This window comes from Corvus cornix, chromosome 2 (genome assembly GCF_000738735.6).
Source record: "Corvus cornix cornix isolate S_Up_H32 chromosome 2, ASM73873v5, whole genome shotgun sequence".
NCBI lineage: Eukaryota > Metazoa > Chordata > Aves > Passeriformes > Corvidae > Corvus > Corvus cornix.
In genome coordinates, this window is record NC_046333.1 from 43,521,359 (window position 1) to 43,543,423 (window position 22,065).

Sequence of the window (22,065 nt, forward strand, 5' to 3'; positions counted from 1 at the left end):
GTTTCAGTATCTGGAGGGAGGGAGTAAAGAGAACAGAGCCAGGCTCTTTTCAGTGGTGCCCAGTGACAGGACTAGAGGCAATGGGCACCAGCTGCAACACAGGAGGATGTCTGATCGTCAAGGAAACATTTTCTTTTGCTCTTGAGAGTGGCTGAGCACTGGCATAGGTTACGCAGGCAGATTGTGGATTCTCCACCCTTGGAGATCTCAGAAGCCATCTGGACACTAATCCTGGGCAGCCAGCCATGCTTGGTGGCCCTTCTTGAGTGTGGGGTTAGGCAAGATGAGCTTCTGAGGTCCCTTTCAACCTCAGCCATTCTGGGATTCTGGAGAGGATAGACTCCCACGGAGGAATGTGACATGTCTAAATTCTTTCTTTCCTGAAGAGAGTCCAACTTTATCTGTGAGAGTTACAAACAAAATTGATACTTAACTTGTTTCATTGCCTCCAGGAATACACTGTGTCCATTTATCATACTAAGGACTTCTTAAGGTTATATTTATTTGCATTTGGGTTATATTTATTCTTCTACATATTTTTTTTCCCCTCAGATGCAAAGATCAATGTAGCGACTTTTTTATTTCTGTTTACAGAAACAGATGTTCCCTGTTTTATTTAGTTAAAGAAATGAATCTACAGCCTCAGGGCTGAATGCACAATATCAGATCATGTTCTGGCAGCCTGTAGCATGCTGATGTTTTTCATGTTGCTCTTGACTGGCACAAAGCTGTATGTTAATGTGAGGTCCACCAAATGGGTTTGGAAGCCTGTTTTGTGCCCAGCATTGAGATGGTTCCCTGCTCCTTTGTATCCTTTGTGGATTTCTGACAGGAATAACTTAAGCAGCAGTTTCTGGAGCTGTTTTCCTGTAAACAAACACAGGAAATTTTAATCTGTAATGCACTCTAGTGTCCACTATCTTCTGAATGGTTCAGTCTTGCTGGAATAAAGTCCTGCAAAAGTTCCTCTCCTAGCCTACTGCCCTCTACTTTTCGGCAGAGTTGTGAAATAGGGTGCATTTGTGGTCCATTTATTTCTCATTATGTTTCGTTTATGTCTCCAGCAACCATTAAAGAAAGTCTACCCCTCTTTTTAGCAAATAGCAAAGCTGCTTAGATGTTGATTCTGGCAAATATGGTTGCCTGGTCCCAGTTTCTGGCAGAATCTTCTGTAAATTGCTTTCAGACATGGAGATGTGCCTGAGAGGAAACTTCTGAGTCAAACAATATAAACATTTTTTAAACTTTCATTAAAAAGAAAAAAAGTACGAAAATGTGGATTTGACTGAAAAGAAAGTTTTAATTTGGGGAAACTGTGTATTTTAACAAGTAAATTTCTACATAAAAGGTTTCAACTTAAGAAAAATCAAATTACCCATTTGGAAAATATATTTGTTAAAAAATTCCCAAGAAGGAAACATTTCTAAGGAAAATCTGGAGCAGTTAATTTTCTTTACTAAAATAATTTACAAACATGGTCAATCAGAATCCTCATTTCTTAGCAAAAATATCCTGAACAGAAGTGTCATGCATCATGCTGGTTTTGATTACACAGACTTTTTAATTAAATCAAATTTGACAACATATGCTATTGTCCCCACAAGCACGTATAAACAACTGTTACTGTCTGTGATTTACATAGCTAGCCTGACTGATTTGAAGTTAGTTATGAGTACCCCTACAGGTTAGAAAATTAATGTATGCCATTATTTTCAATTAAATAGGCATCTGCTTTACTGATTTAAGAGCCTGAGTTTAAGCATACAAAGTTGACAGTTCTGCTCAAGTAGAAGTGGTATATGAAAACCAAAGAGATAATAAAAGAAATACTAGGCAACCACACAAAGAAAACCATGTATGCAGAAATTCCTTTGAAGAAGAACATGCCTTTTGTGCATGGTACACATCTTGGAGATGGTTTTTGTTACCATATATCTTTTCCCTGACTGTCACTTTTACAATTTCTTTACAATGTTTTAAGCAAAATACTTGTCAGTTCATACTTAGCAATGCCAAGCATTTATTTGGAAGTACAAATGCTATGATGAAATGTGTTTTTTTCATTAAGCATCATAAAATGTGCCCAGAATAAGTTAGTTTGTCTGTATACATCATCCAATGCCTTGATCAGTATATTGGATTTGTTAGGCCTAAAGTTACAGACATGTTGATTATTCTCAATGCCATTAAGTTTAAAATACTTTAATGCCTTCATGTTTAACTGTAGTTAATACTGGAGGACATATGTCTCCCTTATTCTGATGTGACAGGCCAATTCAGACACAAAAAAAATGCAATTTATTTAATACTTTGGTGCTTGTCCAATTTTAGGGTTAGATGAAAAGAATATTAAATTTCAGATGCTGATGGGTCACATGAACAGAGTTTGTAGAAAAACCTCTGAGGTATTTTGGAAGTATGGTTTTTTTCTTGGTTGCCTTCCTCTGGCTCAAACAACATCCTGTAACTCAAATGAAAGAGCTGAAAAGAGTAGAAGAAAAAATAAGTTGCCTTTTTTAGTTTATTAGAAATACTTGCAAGTTTCTTATAATTTAATGAAGCAACAGCTGTATGCATGAGTGGCAGCTTTGAATCCTAGAGCTCCTTATCTTTTTTGGAGTGATTCATTTCAGGGAAAAGAAACTGTACTGTGATAAAAACTGGAAGTTAATTGCTTAGAAAAAAAAAGATGAATAAAAACCCAAGTGGCTCTGCAGTGCTTTTTCTGTCATATTACGAGCATTAAACATGTATACAGAACAGACCTGTGGGGCCATTTGGAATATTTTAAAAATGTCAATGTAAACTTGTCTTTCTCTGGTACAAAAGATTCAGATTCTGCACTGAAGCAGAATGATACCGCTTGGAAAAGGCAATAAGGACTTCAAACATTATTGGGTAGCCCTAAACTGTCAGAATTTAAAAATTACGAAAATCAAGAATGAATGAGACCATCAGCAGTGTTTACAAAAGGATCAAAGTGACTTAGGATACTAGAAGTGTGACACTTCACAGCAACCATGCTACCAGCAGAGGTACAGGATTTGCTCTGTCCATCCTCTTTCCATACATTAATCATGAAGTTAATGTTTCAGCATCCCAGTGGCAAAGAAAAACATACCAGAGGGTCTGTGTTGGTAACTTGAGCTGCCCCATTTTCCTTTCCAGTGGGAATTTCATCTCTTCATCCTGCTCTTTTAAGATAACACCATGAAATTACTGTCCATTTCTGTGCAGAGCTGAGAGACCTGCACTGAACTCTCAACAAAAACATGGATGTGGATGAGACACATGCCTCTAAACCAGGCTGTTGTTTTATTTGGGAGTTTTTTGAGCTGAAAGGGTTTCTGTGTTTGGAAGACTTTTTTTTCCCACTGGAATAGGTTGTGGCTATGCATTTAATAGCTTGATTCTTATTTTTGTCTGCATTTTGTTAAGTCAAACAATTCCCTATAAAAACAACAAGACTTGTACTTCTGTTATTTTAACAATGTAGTATAAGTGGTGTATATTTAGAGCCCCAACATAATCACTATACTTAAATTTTACCTTCCTTAAACTCTGAAAAATTAGAGATTCTAAAACCCTTAAATAAATAATCCTGCTCTGGTCTACATCCTCAATCATGTTAGGAATCACAGCAAAGGTCAAATACATCCAGCCTGACCAGAGGAAGATTTAGTGAAACTATTTTGCAACTGATGCTTAAAAAGAATTTAAATGAGTATGAGTTTAACAAAGAGTGTAGGACTTTGAGAGTCCTTCATAAAGGGCTGTGTATGTTGAACTGTGTGTGTATTAAAAAGCTTATTCAGGCAGCAAAATCAAGAAGTATACTTATGTAAGTCCATCACACCTAATCAACTCTTTCAGTAAGGTTCAAGCAAATACGTTAGTATTATAATATTGAAGCATGGAGCACAAACTTTAATTAATTGCAGAATTTCTATGTATTAATCATTCCATATCCCTAACCATCCCCATATGCATTCAGCAACACTTACCACATTGTTTCAGAGCGCTCGAAAATCATAAAATGGCGAGGCTATTTCCCTGTTCACATTTCTCTTACATTTGCCACAGTGGGCTTATGCAGCCTTAAAGGCCAGCAATGTGTGTAACAGATGGGCAGAAAGTCCCTCAGATGTGATACTGAATGTAATGGAGGAAATGGGATTATCATTTGCCTATGTGTTTATTTATAACTATTTCCAAAATGCTTACAGCCATACCATCTAAATTGATGTATCAGTTTTTTATTTATGAAGAAATTTTCTGATATTCTTAAATCAACAATCTCAACAGCAGCACTGAGAGAAGCCTTTTATCAGCATTTGTGTTCAAAGGATAATTCCTAGTACCCTACAGCTCTTTCTGTTCTTATCTATTCCCTTACCAAGTGGAATACTACCTATTTTCTCAGCTGTTCAGTGCCTACCAATCCACAACGAGTTATGCACAGCTTTTTGCATTCCATGGACCTTGCAGATTTTTATGGGTTTCATTTTTAAACTGTCTCTTGGCAGTCCCAGAATGCAGTGCTCACAGGTGGACTTGTGCAGGCAGCAGGTAGATAAGTCTCCCATGTCTTGTGTCTGCTGGCAGAATTTTCTTTCCATCCCTGCCTTCCTTGTCTCCAGGCAGGAGCTTTCTCCATTAGTCGTATTTATCCTTCCCCATCTTCCTACTAGGGAAAAATTGTCTGATTGTAGAAGTGGAATATTTTTAAGAGGAAAATGTACCCAGGTTAGATGAAAACAAGTCCTTCTCATGCTCCAGTAGTACAGTTGCTGGTTTCTAGCTCTGAACAGTGAGGCTGGTGCACCTGGAAGCTGTTCCAGTAATAGGTTTGACAGTGGGAGGTGTTTTGGAGAATTTCCAAGCCCATGGTCCTTTGCCACTAACATCTCCAGGCAAGGTGGGATGTGGCAAACCAAGCTGATTCCAACAGCGTGACACTGGCAAATTGGCTTTGAACTGTTCAAGATGGAAATTCAACAGCAGGACCTGGTGATTAGAAGCTGTTAGCCAGAATTTCAGCGCTTTTCAGGACTTTAATTGAAATTGAACGTATCTGTCAGTGTAGGGAGATCCTCTGAGGCACCATCTTTCATTTTCTTCCAAATATTTAAGCTTTATTTTAAGAGACAATAAATCAAATAAACTGATAATCATACATCAATGCAATAAAACAGCTATTTTGCCTCAAAGTCACCAATCTTAGTAGAGTTTATAAATAAATATGGATTGTAAATGAATAGTGTTTATTTGTAAAGAATAATAAATAAACATGTAAACTCCTAAAACTAGGGGGCAAGGAAGAGGAGAGTTATTCTAGTTTGGAAGAAGAGGATAAATAATTGACTACAAATTCTTGTTTCTTATATTTCGGGAAAGCTACAGACGCATAATGCAGTAAAATACACATGTGCATGTATGTCACCCATATTCAAATTCAAAAACAGTATGAAAACCATACTTCTTCTTGCATTTAGAAAGTGTGGGTCTCCTCAACAAATGCTAACTCCAGAATGCTAGAAATTTGGATGTTGGAAAAGGGTTTCTGGGTCATTGGTTATTCAGAATCCAAGTTGCAGCCCCTGTCAATTTTGTTGGGGCTTGTTCTCTATTTTGAGGGTGAATGTTAAGTACGGAAAGGCTGAAATTCTTATTCCTTTAATCCTTTATTAATAATCTCTTGGTTCTGTTTATGTGTGCATAGCTTGGAGAAGTATAGTGAGATGCCATGCCTTACTGTGTTGTTACAGAGAACACACAGAGGAAATAAGGACTGTACTAATGCCCAAAAATACGTGCCTTTGCAGGTGAATGCCTTCTAGTATTTTAATTCATTGCCAAATTTGTCTTGGTCTCATTCTATTTGAACATTTTTATCTCTATTATAAAATTCCTTTCTTGTCTTTGATACTTGTTTTCAATCAGAGCACTCTGAACCAAGTATGTTGTTGTTGTTGTTGTGTTGGTACATAAACTGATTTAGCTTGGCTCCTAGGAGTCATAGTGGATATTTTGTTGACCTTTCCTTCATTTTTCATTTTATTTTCTTATTTTTTCCTAGTCCCATTCCCCCACCCCTTTCAGAGGGTTGTCACAGATATATGTTCACAAAAGATTTGGCAGTGGCAATTCTGTTTCGGGTTTTAAAACAGGTAACTACTCTTCTGCATTTACTTCTTTGAGAAGAAGAAGATACATTGTACCCTGAAATGTTTTAACTTTGACAGCACTACGTTTGAAACCTAGACTTCTCGGATTACCGTTTGCCTAATTCATTTGTGCTTACTCTGATGTCTTCTGATGTATTTTGAGATGTACAGTACTACCGGAAAGCAAAATTGGAAAGCAACAGGTCAAAGTAATGATAAGACAGAGAAGAAAAGAGATTTTTTTAAAAAAAAAGGTTTCTCTAGTCTGACAGAGAACCTGTTTGTGCTTTAAGGGTTCTGATCCAGAAAAGCAGTGAAATAAGTATGTAACTATCAGTAAGTATAAAGTCTGAGCAACTATGCCTACTAGCACTACACTGCACTAGTGAAATTAAGAGAAAATTTAAAGAGTAGAAAAGAAAAAAGGGAAGGAAGACATTCCTACTTAAGCTATCTCATACCACACTGGAATAGCAGTCCGAGTTAAAATGGTGTGGGAAAAAAAAAAGCATGAGCAGGAGTCAAAGTGGTATCAAATAAAAACATGGTTCATGTTTGCTGTGCATACAATCTAAAGGAACAAAATGCAAGTTTGTAGAACTTAGCTGAAAGTACTGTGCTTAAAATGTTTAACATTTATGAAAGTATATTCAAAATAATACAAACTAGGCAGCTGTGAAGATGTGAAGAACACAAAACACGAGTTATTTGGAAATACATTAAGCATGGGGATATTTTAATTAGCACATAGGCATATAAATACTGTCAGATAATGGTTCAGCACAGGAAATCAATACATAACCTCTACTTCTGCAGGAATTAGTATATGAAGGCAGTATCTGAACTTCTTTATGTCCTCCCTGGGTAATATATCAATATCCGCGAAATTTCATTTTGTGCAAAAATTTCACGAGTACCAAAATTTCAGTGTAAAAGTGACAACATACATTTCACCTCTGACTCTGATGTGCTTGGTACACTTTCATCTAATCATTTCATAGCCCCTTCCACAAAGAAGACACTTTCTCTTAACATCTGCAAAATAAATGCTTTATGAAAACTCTCTCAAAAATTCCACCTTTTCATCAACAACAGTTTGGCTCCATGCTGAAGCCATGTCTAGAAGACTGACTAATATAGCCATATTGTTTCCATGTCCTCCCCATATGTGTGTCTCCAGCCATCTGTTGTCTCTTGGCTTGCACTGTGAAGTCCTTCAGAGAAGCGGGATTTTTCTTTGTGTTTGTACAGCACCCAGCAGAGCAAGGCCTTGGTCCTGATGAGGGACCGTGAGTGATGCAGTTAAATAATAGATAAGTTAAATTTGTAAATAAAATAAATTAAAAGTTTGGGTTAAGTTCAATTGTATGTAATTCAGTGCTCAGAAACAGGGGTTTCTGGTTTAAATGTCAGCATATGCTGTAGACTATTCTGTGGCTGGCATAGAATATAAAAAAATTATGGGGGTGTCAACCAACATTCAGCTGTCAGAGATTCAAGATTATAAGGTTAAATCTTGTATTTAATTCTTAGATTAGAAAATGAAATAAATTCTCACAAAATGGAAACAGTAACCACTGCTTTTTACTCCAGGGGAATTTGCTTAAAATTAAATGAGAAAGTAATTTATGCCTTGCATCTGAGTCTTGTTTGACTTGTAAACTGCTGCTGACATCCAAAAAGTATACTATCTGTATAATTTATGAATAAGAACTTATGTACTGGAAAGACCCTTAGCAAGTCCCTGACTTCAGGATTTCCATGTATCAATCTAGTTTTTCCCATTATTTCCTCTAAATGTTTTGATACCTCAAATCAAAATTATTTTCTAATTTGCCCTGCCAATTTGCCAAGAGCTATGGGATGTTTCCTGAGTGCTCTTACTATGAATACTGAAAAAACTGAAAATGTGGCTGGGCAAATTAATATAAGAAAAGTAGCTATTAACTACAGGAAAAAACAAACAAGCAAACTAAGAAACCCCACACCACCTCTAGCTCAAGACATTGCTGATGTGCAAATCTGTGTAGTCTGGAAGAGTATTCTGGGCAGTACCGTCACATGTTTATGTCATGACATCCTTTTTTGTCCACATTTCACTGAACCGATCATTGACTGTCATCAGAACAGACCCCAGGAAGACTGGGCTCTTCTGCCAACTCAATTCTGCCACTAATTGGTTTTTTTATGTTTTAAATTTCAGTATTAGTGCTTAAATGCCTTAAATACCTTTAAATACTCTTCTCTTTGAAGGTAGTTTCTTTTCCACAGCACTTAGCATTTGGTAGTGCTGCCAAGTTAATTCTTATCCAGGATTCAGATATAAGATTAATGGAATTTTGCCATTCTGAGAATACATGAATGAAATGCTTGGACATACATTGTTGTAAGCTTTGACAACAGAGTTTGCTTTTTCTTGACTTTCCTACATGATAAAACAGACAGAAGCACAATTTTTCTTTCATTTCCTGAATAGTGAGACTGAAAACTAAATGGTATTGTGAAAGAAAGGCATTACAGTCCTGATTTTCTGGGTTTGTATTCCCTGTTTTCCATACTTCTGTGTTAAGCTACATGTCATGTATTTGGGAGAAAATTTGTTTAAACTAATAAAAACAATTTTGAGAAAGAGTGGCTTCTTCCAAAACTACGTCATCAGACCTTGTAAAGGATGCCAAATTCCAGTGTCCTTACCCAGGTCTGCAACCCATATTGCAGCTTGTAAAGCCATGAGCTGTAAAAGGATAGGATTACAATGTCAAAACTGTAAAACTTTCTGTTCTTGATTACACTGACCACTTTCAGTTATTCACAGCTGTTTTTCTGATGCAGTAAAATTTGGTGAAAAATGGGGCATGGGAGAGGCATTGCTGATCTCATTATGAGCTCAGGAGAGAAGGAAGGATATAAAAAATTTATTTCCATACCTGTCTTTGTAAAGGTGAGAAGATAGATGAAAGGAAGGGTAATAAAAACAGAAGAACAAGCTTTGGACAAATGGAGAGTACCAGAACTGTATAGACTGGGGGAGAAAATAGCAAAGAAATGTCAAAAAAATTAATCATAAAAGAATTAGTTTTCATGGCAAAAGAAAAAAAGGAAATGTAACAATGTAAGCAAAGTTCTCTGTGTGGATAAGAAGAAAGACAAATATGAGAAACAAAAATGTAAGTCAAGTTTTTGCAGATTCAGTCTTGCCCAAGCCAGGAAAATAGTTAGAGATGTGTATATGAAGGCATTCAAATAGAATCTTGCTTTGACCGGGCACATAAATCCCAGCCTGCTTTATATTGTTAGTGAAATGTAAATCAATGTAGCATCACAAATAAACGACTTCCTTTTCATTCTCCTGTTCAGTTCTAGATGTTAATGGTTATCTGTAAGTCTCTACATCATCCACAGTGTTGAAGGTGTGTAATAGTTTTTTTTAAACCCTGGGACTGAATTTTCAGAAAGTATTAAGTTGTTTTTCTGCAAGATTGCATATGTAATTTTGCAGATCTTGGTCTCCCTTATCTGATGCAGTGATTCCTTAGTTTGATTTGCTGCTTGATTTGCTTCTCTTCCTCATAATGCAGGTCCCAATATTAGAAAATATTGAGCTTTATAGAACATGTTGATTGGTAAATTGACACTGATTTTGTATTTTGGTTGAATGAGTTGGAATTGTTGTTCGTGTGTTTCTGGTGCTGTGCATGTCAGATCAGCTGAAAGGGCAGTTTCAGCTGAAAGGTTGGTCCAGGCCATACTGGATTTCTCCTGACTTACATTTGGCATGTTTGAAGAATTTATAAGTCTCTGTTCATGCATAAGAGACCAAATCAACACTGCTATGGGTACATAAAATAAGAATGATATCCAGGCTGCTCATTTTGTTAGCACAATGAAAAGTTTGCACTTAGAGAAAAGTGCAGTGTATACTGCACTGAGAGCATCTGCACTATGCTGGCTATCAATCAGTTGTTTCATCTAATACTGCTAAAAAATTTGATGCTAAAATACTGAAAAAAATATACTTTTTCCTGAGGGGCTTTGTGATTTGGCTGCTTACATGTACAGAGCAATCTTAGAAAGGTACTGTGAAAAGATTAGTCTTAGAAATGTACAAAAGAGACTTCTGCTTAAGTTGCTACTTGGAATAAGACAATCACTAGCATCGGCTCAGGTCAGTGACTTTGAATAGAAACTACCTCTTCTGTAAGTAACCTCTTCCAGTCCTGCACTGCTCTTCTAATGAAGAATATTTTCCTAATGACCAATTTGAATCTTCCAAGGTTCAAATGTTTTGACCCAGTTTTGGGCCATAGTGCCTTTCATAACATCTGTGAAGAGTTTGATTACATAATCTTTGTCACTTCGTGTAGTTGCAGGCTCCCAGTAGATTCCCCTTGAGCTCCTCTCACCAAAATAAACAAGCACTGCTCCTTCAGCCTCTCCTCCAGACCTGGAGCCTTCATAGCAGCCCTACCCTGGGCCCTCTCCAGTTTCTCATTTTCCTTAAACTGTAGGCCCAAAGCGTTGTTAAATGCGAGGACTCACAAGCACTGAGTAGAGAGGGGTGTAATGACTTTCCTGGATCTGCTGACCACATTGCTCATAATGTAGCCCAGCGCAACTGTTTACATTAGTCATGAGAAGAGAACTTTATAATAAACAGCTCAACAGCCACTATAGCTTCTATATCCTTTTCAGCAGATCTGAAACAAAAGTTTCCGTCCCTGTCTGCACTGGTGCGTTGGGATTTTTCTTCTCAGGTGCAGAATTTTGCACTTATGGAAATTTCTAAAACAGAAACCTCGAAAAGGCTTCTCTTGCCTAGGCTTCATGTGTCACATGGTGTTTGTGAGTTGAAGTTCCACCAGTCAGCACAGCAGCCACACCTCCCAATTTTGAATCATCTGAAAATCTACTCAGTGTACATTCTGTCTCCTTATCCAGCCTGTTGATGAAGATACTGAGCAGTGTCTTCATAGCAGTCTGTTTGTTACTGTGCTCATTTCCAAACATCGAGCTATTGACTCTGTTCTTTAAGCTTGGGATTCTGAACGATCCAGCCTGCCTACAGTCCTTTCATTCAGCCCATGCTTCATCATATTATAAGTGACAGTGCTTTTGAAAATACGTGTCAAAAGCATAACTAAAGCAAAAATCCATTGCATTCACTTCCTTCCCTTCATCTGCATGGCCAGTTATTGCCATAGTGGGCAACCAGGTTGGTCAAGCATGATTTGCTCTTGGTAAATCCTTGTTGACTTTTCTTGATTATTGTCTTGTCCTTTACATGTTGGAAATTGATTCCAAGAGGACATGCTCCACGATTTTTCCAAGGACTAAGGTGAGGCCAACCATTGTATAGTTCCTTAGATACTCCTCCTCACTCTTCTTTAGTATGTGTGTAAAATTAACCTTTCTGCAGTCATCAAGGATGTTCTGTAACAGCAGTGATTTTTCACAGGTGGTAGCCAGTGGTGTTGCAATCACCCTGTCGGTTTTTTCAGCAGCCATAAGTATGTCCCATGTGGTCCCGTGTATTTGAATGCACACTGCTTCTTCAGGTGTTCACTAACTTATGTTCCTCCCCCCTCCATAGCCCTTTCTCTCCTTCTCAAACAGTATATGCAGGGGTCTGGGAACAGAGTTGGCCTAAAAAGTGAGATGCAAGTATGGATTCAAGTGCTGCAGCCTTTTCTGTGTCATCTGTCATTGTCTTATCTCCCTTAGTAAGCAACAGACCTACATTTTCCTTGAATCTCCTTTTGCTGCTCTGCGTACTTGTAAAATTCTTTCTTGTAACCCCTTAATGTCCCCCATTAATTTTTGCTCCAGATGGGTTTTGTCCTTCCTAGTCTTGTTCATGTGCCCAAACAATGATTGTATGCCTGTCCTTTGTTTCCTGTCATTGTTTCCACACAGGTGCTCTCCATTTCCACCATTTCCACCTCCATATGTGCTTTTCCCATTTTAGTTCATTAAGAAGCTCCTTACTCAGCCAAGTGGATCTTCTGCCTACCTTGTCTGTATGTACTGATTCCTCCTGTATTTCTGGGTTAGGTCCCTGTTCTGTGGCAAAGTCCTCCCCCCCTAGGTTAGCAAGTCTGTTCACAAAGATTTCTTCCCCGTCTTTGCCAAGCAGACGTGTTCTCTAAGTTGTCTCTCCTCATCAAAATGGGTGCCACAAGTAAAATAGTTGAAGCCCAGCTGATACCACCAAGTATCTAACCATATGTGGTCTCCTCGTGCACCTGCTGCTCTCCAGGCTTTTCCCTTTTGCCATAGGATTGAAGAGAAACACTACCAGGGTTCCTGTCCCCTTCACCCTTGCTCAAGAGCCCTAAAATCGCTTTTCAACTAAAATGGTTTCACATGACCCTGTCTCTGGTGTACGCATGAATAAGCAGGAAAAAAGTCAGAACATTAGGTGACCCCAAACAGTCTTTTGCAACACCATAAACTAAGGCTCCATACAAGCAAGAAACCTCCCTAGTTGACAAGTCAGGCTGGAAGAGTCACCAGCCACAGTGGTGGTGGTGATTTTCCCTTAGTGGTGCTTTGATACAATGTCCAACCTAAATTCTTCCTCTGAGGGAAGTTGTTCTTCCCCTCTGCTGCCTGGGCCCTGCACCAATGGGCAATCCTTCTGCTGCCAGAAGTCACAAGATTACTGTTCCCTCCCTCTGAGAAGTGCATGTCTTCTTCCCACTGTCTTTTTGCCTCAGTTGCGCTTTTCCTGTCTATTGCATGAAGTTTTTTGCCTGGAAAGATCTTGTCTATCACTTGTCAGTCACCCCAATGCAATAAAACACACCTGCCTCTTCTTACAACTCCTCACCTGCTGCTGGGGAACTAAAACAGAGCAAACCCCCCCGCAGGAAGGTCACTCTCAAGAGTCTGCGCAGAGGTTGTCACAGCACTGCTGGTGACAGCAGAGGCAGGGGTTATGCCCTGTATCAAGTCATCACCGTTTGGGTGTTGTCTAATTGTGCAAAAAGCCCTGGGTCTCTTGTGTGCCAAGTGCCAAGTTAACCGTCTTGCCTCTTTGCACATCCCACTGCCAGCACTCCTTGGTGCCCTTCCCACGGGTGCCAGGTAAGTCAGGGACTCACTGGGAGTTCATTCAGCCTTGTGCAAGATTTCCCACTTGGAAAGGAGACCTCTTGCACTGTCTGTGATTCCCTGACCACAGCTCCCTCTTTTGTGCCTGCTGGGTCTGCTGAACACTGCTGCTCCCCACGCTGGATTCCAGTGAGTGGAAAGAATGGGGGATGTATTTTAATCATCACTGCTCTCACTTGCCAAAAGAAGAGGTACTGTTGTATAATTGAAAAGGTCGGTTTCAGACTCTGTTTGAGTGGACTCAGCTGTCCAAAAGCATTTTAAGATCAATTTGCTGTGGTTCTCACCTATGAGTAAGAAAAAAAATAGTCTGGGAGAGCTGGAAATATTTGTGACAAGAAGTTAAATTTTCGTATTCACATGTAGGAGATAAACTGAGGTTCAATTACTGGCTAATGATTTTAGAATTTGATTGTGTTATTTTATAGTAGAATACTCAAATATTGTCACATTTCCCTATCTTACAGCTGCGCTTGCAGTGCCAGTGGCAGTTTAAAATTTATGGTAGATTATTTCTTGCAGTCAATAGTTGTTTGTACTAGAAAAAGGTCCTCTGCAGGAACATCACTTGAATAGAAATGTCAATGCAGATATGCTTGTATAGGCTGTGACAGAACTCCAGACTTTGAATGAAGTCACCTACCAACTCTAAATTGGCAAATAAAATCAATCCCTTTGAGGTCTAAGTGGTCAAAGTATAAGGAGAAAAACGTGAGAGTATGTAACATAAAAAAATAGCAAGGAAAAATGTTTCATATCTATTAAGGGAAAAGCATGTAGGCAAAAAGTGATACTGCTATATCTTGCAAGTGCTACAGTTACGTTGCTTTTTATTCATCAATCGCTTTGGGATATATGATAAATTAGTGTGAAGTTTCCTTTACTTGTCTCGGTTTCTGATGGAGATTAAGATCACATGTACCTTTAAATCAAGACTGACTCATTCTGTTTATTCTTGCTGATCAGTTTTGGCTTTTTTTCATTTGAGAAGTAATTCACACTCTAATGCTCAGTGATGTCCGTCAAACAAGACTGTGATAGAACTTCAAAGCTCCTAAGAAAAGGCTAAAAAGTTACTTTGGCTTTCTCTGAGTATCTTCAATTCAATTGCATACTTAAACAAAAACTTGCTTAATACTGTTTGTGACTTAGTTTTGAAGGAATTTTTCCAAAGGAGTGGTGACCTTTCTCTGCAGTATGTTCTTCAAAGTCAAGACTGGATGGATTTGTAAACCAGCAAACAAAGGCATTCAAAGAGGAATTCTTAGCTGAGGTAGTTCCCATTGCTTAGGCAGGGCATGTACCTGGATACTAATGCTTCTCCTGGGCCTTAAAATCAATTTTATTTTAATTCCTATTTTAAACTACACTTGATACATATTTTTGTCGGGGTCCCTTCCCCCCTGCCATGTAGTCCTGGGAGAGGGGCCCTGGGCGGGAGACACAGGGTTTCCCAGCCCCTGGTCAGCCTTGTTCCCCATTGGTTGTTTTGTGTTCCCCTGCGCAGACAAGGACCCTCGGGTCCCGTGATTGAGCATTTCCTTGGCAGAGCTCTGGCCATGCGGCTGGGGAAATAAACATCTCTGAAACATCTAGCAAGAATTAGTCCACATGTATCTCTTTTCCATGGCCCTCCTTGTTTGATACGCGTGTTACAGTATCCACACTGTAACATATTTTTAAAACATACCTTGTTAATTTAGAGTAATTGCTTTGTAGTATGTGTGTTAAAAATAGTTTTCACCTAAATATTATGTAAGATGGTGTCTGAAAATGAAGTTGGCTGTGCATAGAAGTGTAGGGATTAAATACAGATAGAGGATGATGTGTTACAAAAATAAGTGTGCCAAAATATATGGCAGTAATGCATCTTGAGATGTAGTACTAGGTCTCATGAAATATATGTCTTGAAATTAAAAAAAAAAGAAAAAAGGTTTCAAATGAATAACTGAGGAAATTACTCTGGCAGAAATTAGAATTTTTCTCATTTGTTGAGTTTGTTCAGTCATTACTGTGGTACTGTGTTTGCACAAGCAAAACCAGGTAGCTAGTCTATAAAAGAATTCTGAGTCATTAACCTTTCTGAGGTCAATATAGAAAGATTTTTATTTAACTCTTTTAAAGGAAAAAGCGTAGTACTAATAAACACTGAAATATTAAAACCAAACCCTATTTCCATGAAATGACAAAATTTTCCAAGAACAAAGGAATAGAAAAAGTTAAAAGAGGTCTAAGCATGTTAAGGTTTAACTTACTACTTTTACTCTGCATGATAGAAATTTTGGGGGTTTTAATGCTAATAATCTCTTAATTGTAGGAGGAGGAATTAGAGGCCCAGATTTCATTCCTACAAGGACAGCTAAATGATTTGGAAGCCATGTGCAAATACTGTGCAAAGATGATGAACACGCATCTTGGTAAGTGCAGTACCTTGTATTAACCTGTAAGTCTTTGCAAAGGCTCTTTCAATGCTTGTATTAGAACTAAAACAATATTTATGTAGTACAGTGCATATTATATTATAAGCCATGATGAAGATTGAATTGATGTCCTCAGTTGTTCTATTGGATGCTGCCAGCCACTGTATCTTTATTCTGTCGTACTTTTAAACTTGGGAGTAGGATAGCCGCTGATGATACTAAAAAGAAGCATTTTAGCACAGATGCCTTTAATTTCTTGTATTGTAAGAGACTTGCTGGAGCTCAAACCATGTGAACTTACAGTTTTGGAGTCCATTTGCAGTTCAACAGTCCCACAGTAATACTTGATGTGTGCAGCAATAGCTGTATAAGATTCATATACTTCCATTAAATGTAACATCTTCATAATCTATGATCACCTTCGATATGTTAAAATGTGTTACTATAGGCTGGCTAGTTTTTAGTATTTGTCTCAGACCAGAAGGAATATAGTAAGATAAAAGTCAGTATATAGGGAACAGAATCAGCAAATACTCCAGTCTAAAATTCTGCTTACATATTGCCAAGACAAATCAGAGAAGGTAAACAAAAAGCTTCACTCAGATCAAGTGTAAATATGTTTAACCAGGTTTTGATAAAAGTGGTATTTTTAAACTGTGTTGAACTGAACTCTAAACATTAGTATATTTAGTTATGTGAAAAAGCCCCATTGATGGGAAATCAGGGCAAAACTGCAATAATTTTAAGATTTATTTATGGTCTGCAATATCTGAGCAAAACAAATTAAAGCTGAATATTTCAGTGGGTAGAACTAAGCATGTGATATCTAAGTTTGCCAGGTCAGAAGGTTCAGATGCAAAAGCCATATTGTATTTTTATTTTCTTTTATGTGGGTGTTTTACTAGCCACTGTTACAAGCCTAGGAAAAGCTATAAATATTGTATTGCTTGAAAGTTGGGAATCACAGCCTTGAAAAGCCAAGTCTAAACCTCTAACCCCAAAAGCTTTAGTCTGATGTATTGTGTTGCTTTTTTGAAGGCGCATGACTGATGATGAGATTAGAAACAAGCAAGGGGATAAATTATTAGCTACTGAAATGATGGGGAAAAGATTGCTGTGTCAAGAAGAAAAGCTGAAGTTTCTTTCCTCTGGGAAAGAAGATGAGGACTGTTTAGTAAGGGTATCAGTTCCAAGCATAAATATTTCACCAACTATAGCTGCACCAGAGATCAGAATAAACCCAAAGCTCCTTGAAGCAGTCTGCCTTTCAGCACTGGATTCATGAACTGAAAGCATAAGATCTGTGATCATATCCAGGTGTTAAATTCTTTTTCCCTAATATATTGGAAACAAAAACATGGAGGGCCAGTAGTCTCCCAGGAGCATTGTGGAGTGGTTTGTTACCCTCACAGGACAGGGAAAGCCATCCATTAGACAGCTTTGGCTGCGGGCTGTGCTGGGTGCATTGGGGCACCCCTGCAAAGCTCTCAGAGCCTGCCAGCCTAGTCTCTTCCATGTCTACTCCCTGTACTTCTTCGCAATATTCCTGCGTGTCTTGTCACCATCATGGACTATTAACTTTGTAAATTCGTCTTACACTAATGTGTTTATATCCTATAGAGATTAACAGTTAGGAATGATAAACAGAGCACAAGAGAGACAGAGACACCACCAACCTTCACAGCCTCTGCACTTGTAGCAAACTGATGAGTTTAGGTATCCCCAAATCAGGCGGCAGATGATCCACGTGAAGGCAGGAAAAAAACCCACCAGGATTCTTGCTGATGTGCAAAATCCCATCTGACCTGAAATCTGTCCATCCATGCAGCACATGTCAGCAGGCTGTGCAAGAAAATGGATTCTCTGCAGCACCACAGAGCACCCCCAGAGGGTTATCTCCAGTGTCCATACACTACTCAGGGCTTCAGAGAAGGGCAGCAAAATAAAACTCAAGGGCATATCTGGTCATTTCTGAAGGGAAAAGTTAGCAGGGGCTGCTACAGCACCTGATCTGATTCTCCCCCAGGTATCTGTTTACCCATAAAAATTGCTTTGTTTCAGAAACTGCAGAGCAGATGAGTTATATCACTCCTCTTGTAAACTGCCAGAACACTTAACTTCAAGGATATTACTTCTTCCTCTGCGGCTGAATTTTTCTGACTTCATCACCTAGCTTTTGGTTCATGTAGCATTTTTAATAGCAAAGTTGAAAATCCTCATTTAACTTACCTACATGCAGTGATAATCTCTCAACACTGTCTTTGCTAAGTAGAACACTATGTTTCATTTTATGTGCATTACTTTTTAGACCTGATCACTTTTGTGGTCTTCCTTTGAATTCTTCAGGATTTTCATAGGTCTTTTCCAGTGGGTTAATCATATCAGGATGTGCTGTTCCAGCACTGGGCCCAGCAAAGTGGTTACTTAGCACAGGGAAGGTCATCTTTCTACTGTCATGTGGCATTGCTCTTTTTAAATATTTTTAATGCAGCATCACATTAGTGCTCTTTGATACAGTGATAGTTTGAGGTGATAATATGTTATGACCTTTAAAATTTGGTGAATCACAGCTTTCTAAACAGAGGCATTTATCCTGTGGGTAAAATCAGGAAATGTTTATTTCCGCATGTGTTCCTTGCATTTGATGATATTAAAATTCACTTCTTACTGTTTGGCTTTTTAGATGAATAATTCAGGTAACTCTGTGATGTTCTCTGTTTTCTTCTACCCTTCTAACCACAGACATAACTATCATACATTTAATAGTTGTCTAAATTGTTGATAAAAACATGCAGGAATATAAGAGTTGAGGCACCTTACAGAACTAATTCTTTCAGCAAACAGCCAACATTTTTATGAATTATGAATATGTCAGTCAAGCAGTCAGGCCTGCCTTTTAAATTTGATAAAATTTAAGCTGCTTATTCTTAAAAACCTCCCTTTTTTTTAGATTGATGTTGTAAACCTTTCTTTTCAGACATTATTACTCAACGAATATTCTTTTTCCTGTATGATGCATTGCATTTGCAGGTCACTTTATAACAAAACAATATTAATTTAGGCTTATAAAAATGCATATCCAGTGATCATTTGCCACAAAATTATCACAATGTCAAACAATTACAGAATATTCTGCTTGTGATTTATAGTGAGACAGTTGAGGATTTTTTGGCTGTCTTTTCCCAAGGTTCTTTCCCTTACAAGGAGGATCCAGATGACAGTCAGGTGCAGTTACTTCATGACAGAGATGATGTGTTGTAGCTGACAAATTATCAAAATAACCATGAAATTATCTATCTGTTTTGAATATGAGGGATAGAATGGCAGTTTTTATTTTGTTCATATATTCAGAGATGCTTTCATTAAATGTTTATCTCCTTCTGTAAATAAACCCCACAGTCTACAACATGGCAACGACATAATTAACTGCTTGTAATATCAGGGCATGTTACCATGGGAATGAATGATGATTCTGAAATATTGCTACTTAGTGCTATGGGTAGAAATTAGAAATAGGGTTTCATTATTGAAATGGAGGAAAGTCATTCTCTGATCTTTGTCTCCGTCTTAGGGCTGTGTATTAGAAAGAGCTTTATTTTCTTCCCTCTCTCCCTTAACCACTGGAGTACTGCTAAGGGGAAATTCCTTTTAATGCCTTCAAGGACAAATGTTGAAATTTAGATATGTAAAATGGAAATACAGGGAAGCAGGTTTTACTGCTGTTCCCACCTGTTTTCACAAGCTTGTCATAGCTTTCAAAAAAAGAAAAAAATTCTGTGTTCAGTTTTTCCATTACTGCAATGAAGATACATCCAAACTTGTAAACCTGTCATGTGGCTTTGTTCACAAAATAAATGCAGAATATTACTCAGCTAATAGTGAAAAAGTATAGTTGCCATAGCTATTACTGCTCCAGCATCATCACAAATACATTTTCCTGATGTTACTTTCTCACAAACACTGGCCTTTTTCAGGAAATAATATGTGTCACTGGTGATTCAGAAATATGGTCATGTTCTTTAGCATTTTTCTTTTGGGAGATACTCTACTGTTAGTGCATGTAAATTCCTCAAGGCTCAATGATTCAGAAAGCCATAATACACCATTTAAGTATTACAATATTATTATCTGTCATAATGTTACTTCTTTTTTGAAGAATTTTGATTGTTTTCTCCTTTCTTTCACGATATGAAAATAAAAGCATCAAGCTAGCAAGTGCATTCAGAGAAAGATTTCTCCTGGTAAATGTGACATCTGTCTGATGTCTTATAATAGATCATGAAAAATTTGTCTTGCACACAAACAGCACTCAGAGTCTTATAGTATGTCCTGGAAGATTCCTCTCTTGTCCTTCACTTTGGACGTGGGACTGAGTTTGAGGTGTTGGTTCAACACGATGTCAGTCTGGAGGGTCTCAAAGAGCAAAGCTTTGTTACGTCCCAGGCTCAAGCCAACCAAGCAGTGTTAAATGGCAGTTCAGGTGACACCAGCTAATGACACTGTCGTCTGACACTATCTGCTATTCCAGTATCTTTAGAGTTTGAACCATGTCTGCACTAGGCCACAATTAAAGTGCAGATTCTTAACAGAAAGTAAATTAAAGCCCTGGAGAAGTATCAGCCCTCCATAGGCAAGTACCAATATGAGAGATTGTGGAGGTTCTTTATTAACTTGCCTGTTTTGTTCCAAAGCGAAAAGTGCTCAATTTCAAAGTGTTGTCTCTTTATATGGGACAGGAACCAATCCATCACTGTTATCTGAGACAGAAGAACCTACCATTTTTTTCCAACAGAGACATAGTTCCAGACCTCCAAGTGTGGGAAAGTTTACCAAATAATTACACATGTAGCACAGGAAGTCCTTTTCATGAGGGGCAATTTAAAGGAACATTGGTTCAGTATTAACTTGCATATGGAGATCTTTATATAGAAACTATTTTTTTTTTGATGGGCAATTTATCAGATTATAAAAGTAGAGAAACTAAGGTCATTCCACACTTGCTTTTGCTTAAGGGCAGCACTATAAGCAGAAGGTTGCTTCCCCTGCTAGCTGAGATTCAGAAGCAATTTAGCTGCTTTCTTGCTGCATAGAGCCTCAGCTAATAAGCCCTGAGGATTCATACCAGCTCTGCAAAGGGTTAGCTCACAGGGTTCTGCACAAAACCCTAGAAATATGTGCAAAGGTACCCAATTATACAGAGGAAACATAAGTTTGCCTGGTTTTATTAACTCCACCTTCATACTGTTACTGCTTAACTTGAACCAGCTGCCAGAGGGAGATTCAGGTGAGTCTCAGGAATATGTTGTTCAATATCCAGGTTTTTAAATCACTTCTTGTCTTGGAGGTAACATCACAAAGACCTCTTAGCTCTGACCCACATCTAGTAAGTTCATGCTTAAGCATCATGGCTTCACTAAGCCAAAGCCAATAAATCCTTCTCTGAGCTACCCATACAGGGCTGTTGGCTTTTCCTTATGGTGCATTTTCCAATTTCACTCCTGCTATCTGTAATACGTCGCTATGTCCTTCACCAGTATTCCAGTACATCTCTGCCCCTCCATCGAGGATTGTGGAAGGGATGTGGAGAAGTGAAGTTTTCATCTCCCATTCTTCTAAACACCACCAGCTTCCTGCCATTGGAATGGCATATCAGCTCTCAGCTTTCATAGGTAGCCTGTAAAAACTGTATGTATTTACAAAATGCCCAGAAGTTATGGCATCATGGTAACAAAAAAAGTGAGAGCCAATCTTTTGAGAGTTCTTTGGATGGGACCACAGGACATGTCCGTGCCACAAACATCAAGCAGTGTTGGCACTTTGTAAGATCCACTAGCACTTCCTGACATCTCCCAGACAAATATTATTTGGAAGACTTATTAAAAATGTTTCAAAGCCACCTTCTCACTGTGATTATTGCAAGCACCATGAGCAAGGAAGAAAAAATATAAAAACAAAGAAATAAAAACTTGAAGGATATAGTTGCTAGTATAATTTTAGTTGTGTGAAATTAAAGGTTTAATTAGACTGATTTCATTCCTCTTTTAACAGTCAGTGCAGTTGTTATAAGGATGCATTGTATTATAAGGATAATTTACAGTGGGGAAAGGAGAGGAGAAAGTTGATTTAATGCTTGATATTTAGGGACTGACATACTGACCTATATAGGTCTGGACACAGTGCTTGTTAAATGTATGCAAGGTATAAAACAATTCTTGTTTTATGTGTCATGTGATGAGATGAAAGGTTATGACATTTTTGTAAGGATAAAAGGAAATGGAAATTATTTTTCTGCCCTGTGCTGAAATGAAATACTTCAGCATTTGTTGAGGAAGTAAATGCATTAAATGAGTTCGCTTATGCTTGGG

The 22,065-nt window shown here is 38.1% G+C and overlaps 1 protein-coding gene across 9 annotated transcripts in view; it reads left to right on the forward strand.

Annotated features, from left to right (window-relative positions):
• The window catches only part of TBC1D5 (TBC1 domain family member 5), a 318,486-nt gene that overhangs the window by 278,069 nt on the left and 18,352 nt on the right, over window positions 1-22,065 (forward strand). For 6 of the 9 annotated variants that reach the window (XM_039571945.1, XM_039571951.1, XM_039571935.1 and 3 more), the window contains 2 exons: window positions 11,470-11,502; window positions 15,598-15,697. In XM_039571945.1, the coding sequence (XP_039427879.1) occupies window positions 11,470-11,502; window positions 15,598-15,697 (133 nt within the window). The remainder of the gene's footprint in view (window positions 1-11,469; window positions 11,503-15,597; window positions 15,698-22,065) is intronic. The other 3 variants (XM_039571966.1, XM_039571920.1, XM_039571959.1) reach the window with 1 other exon arrangement.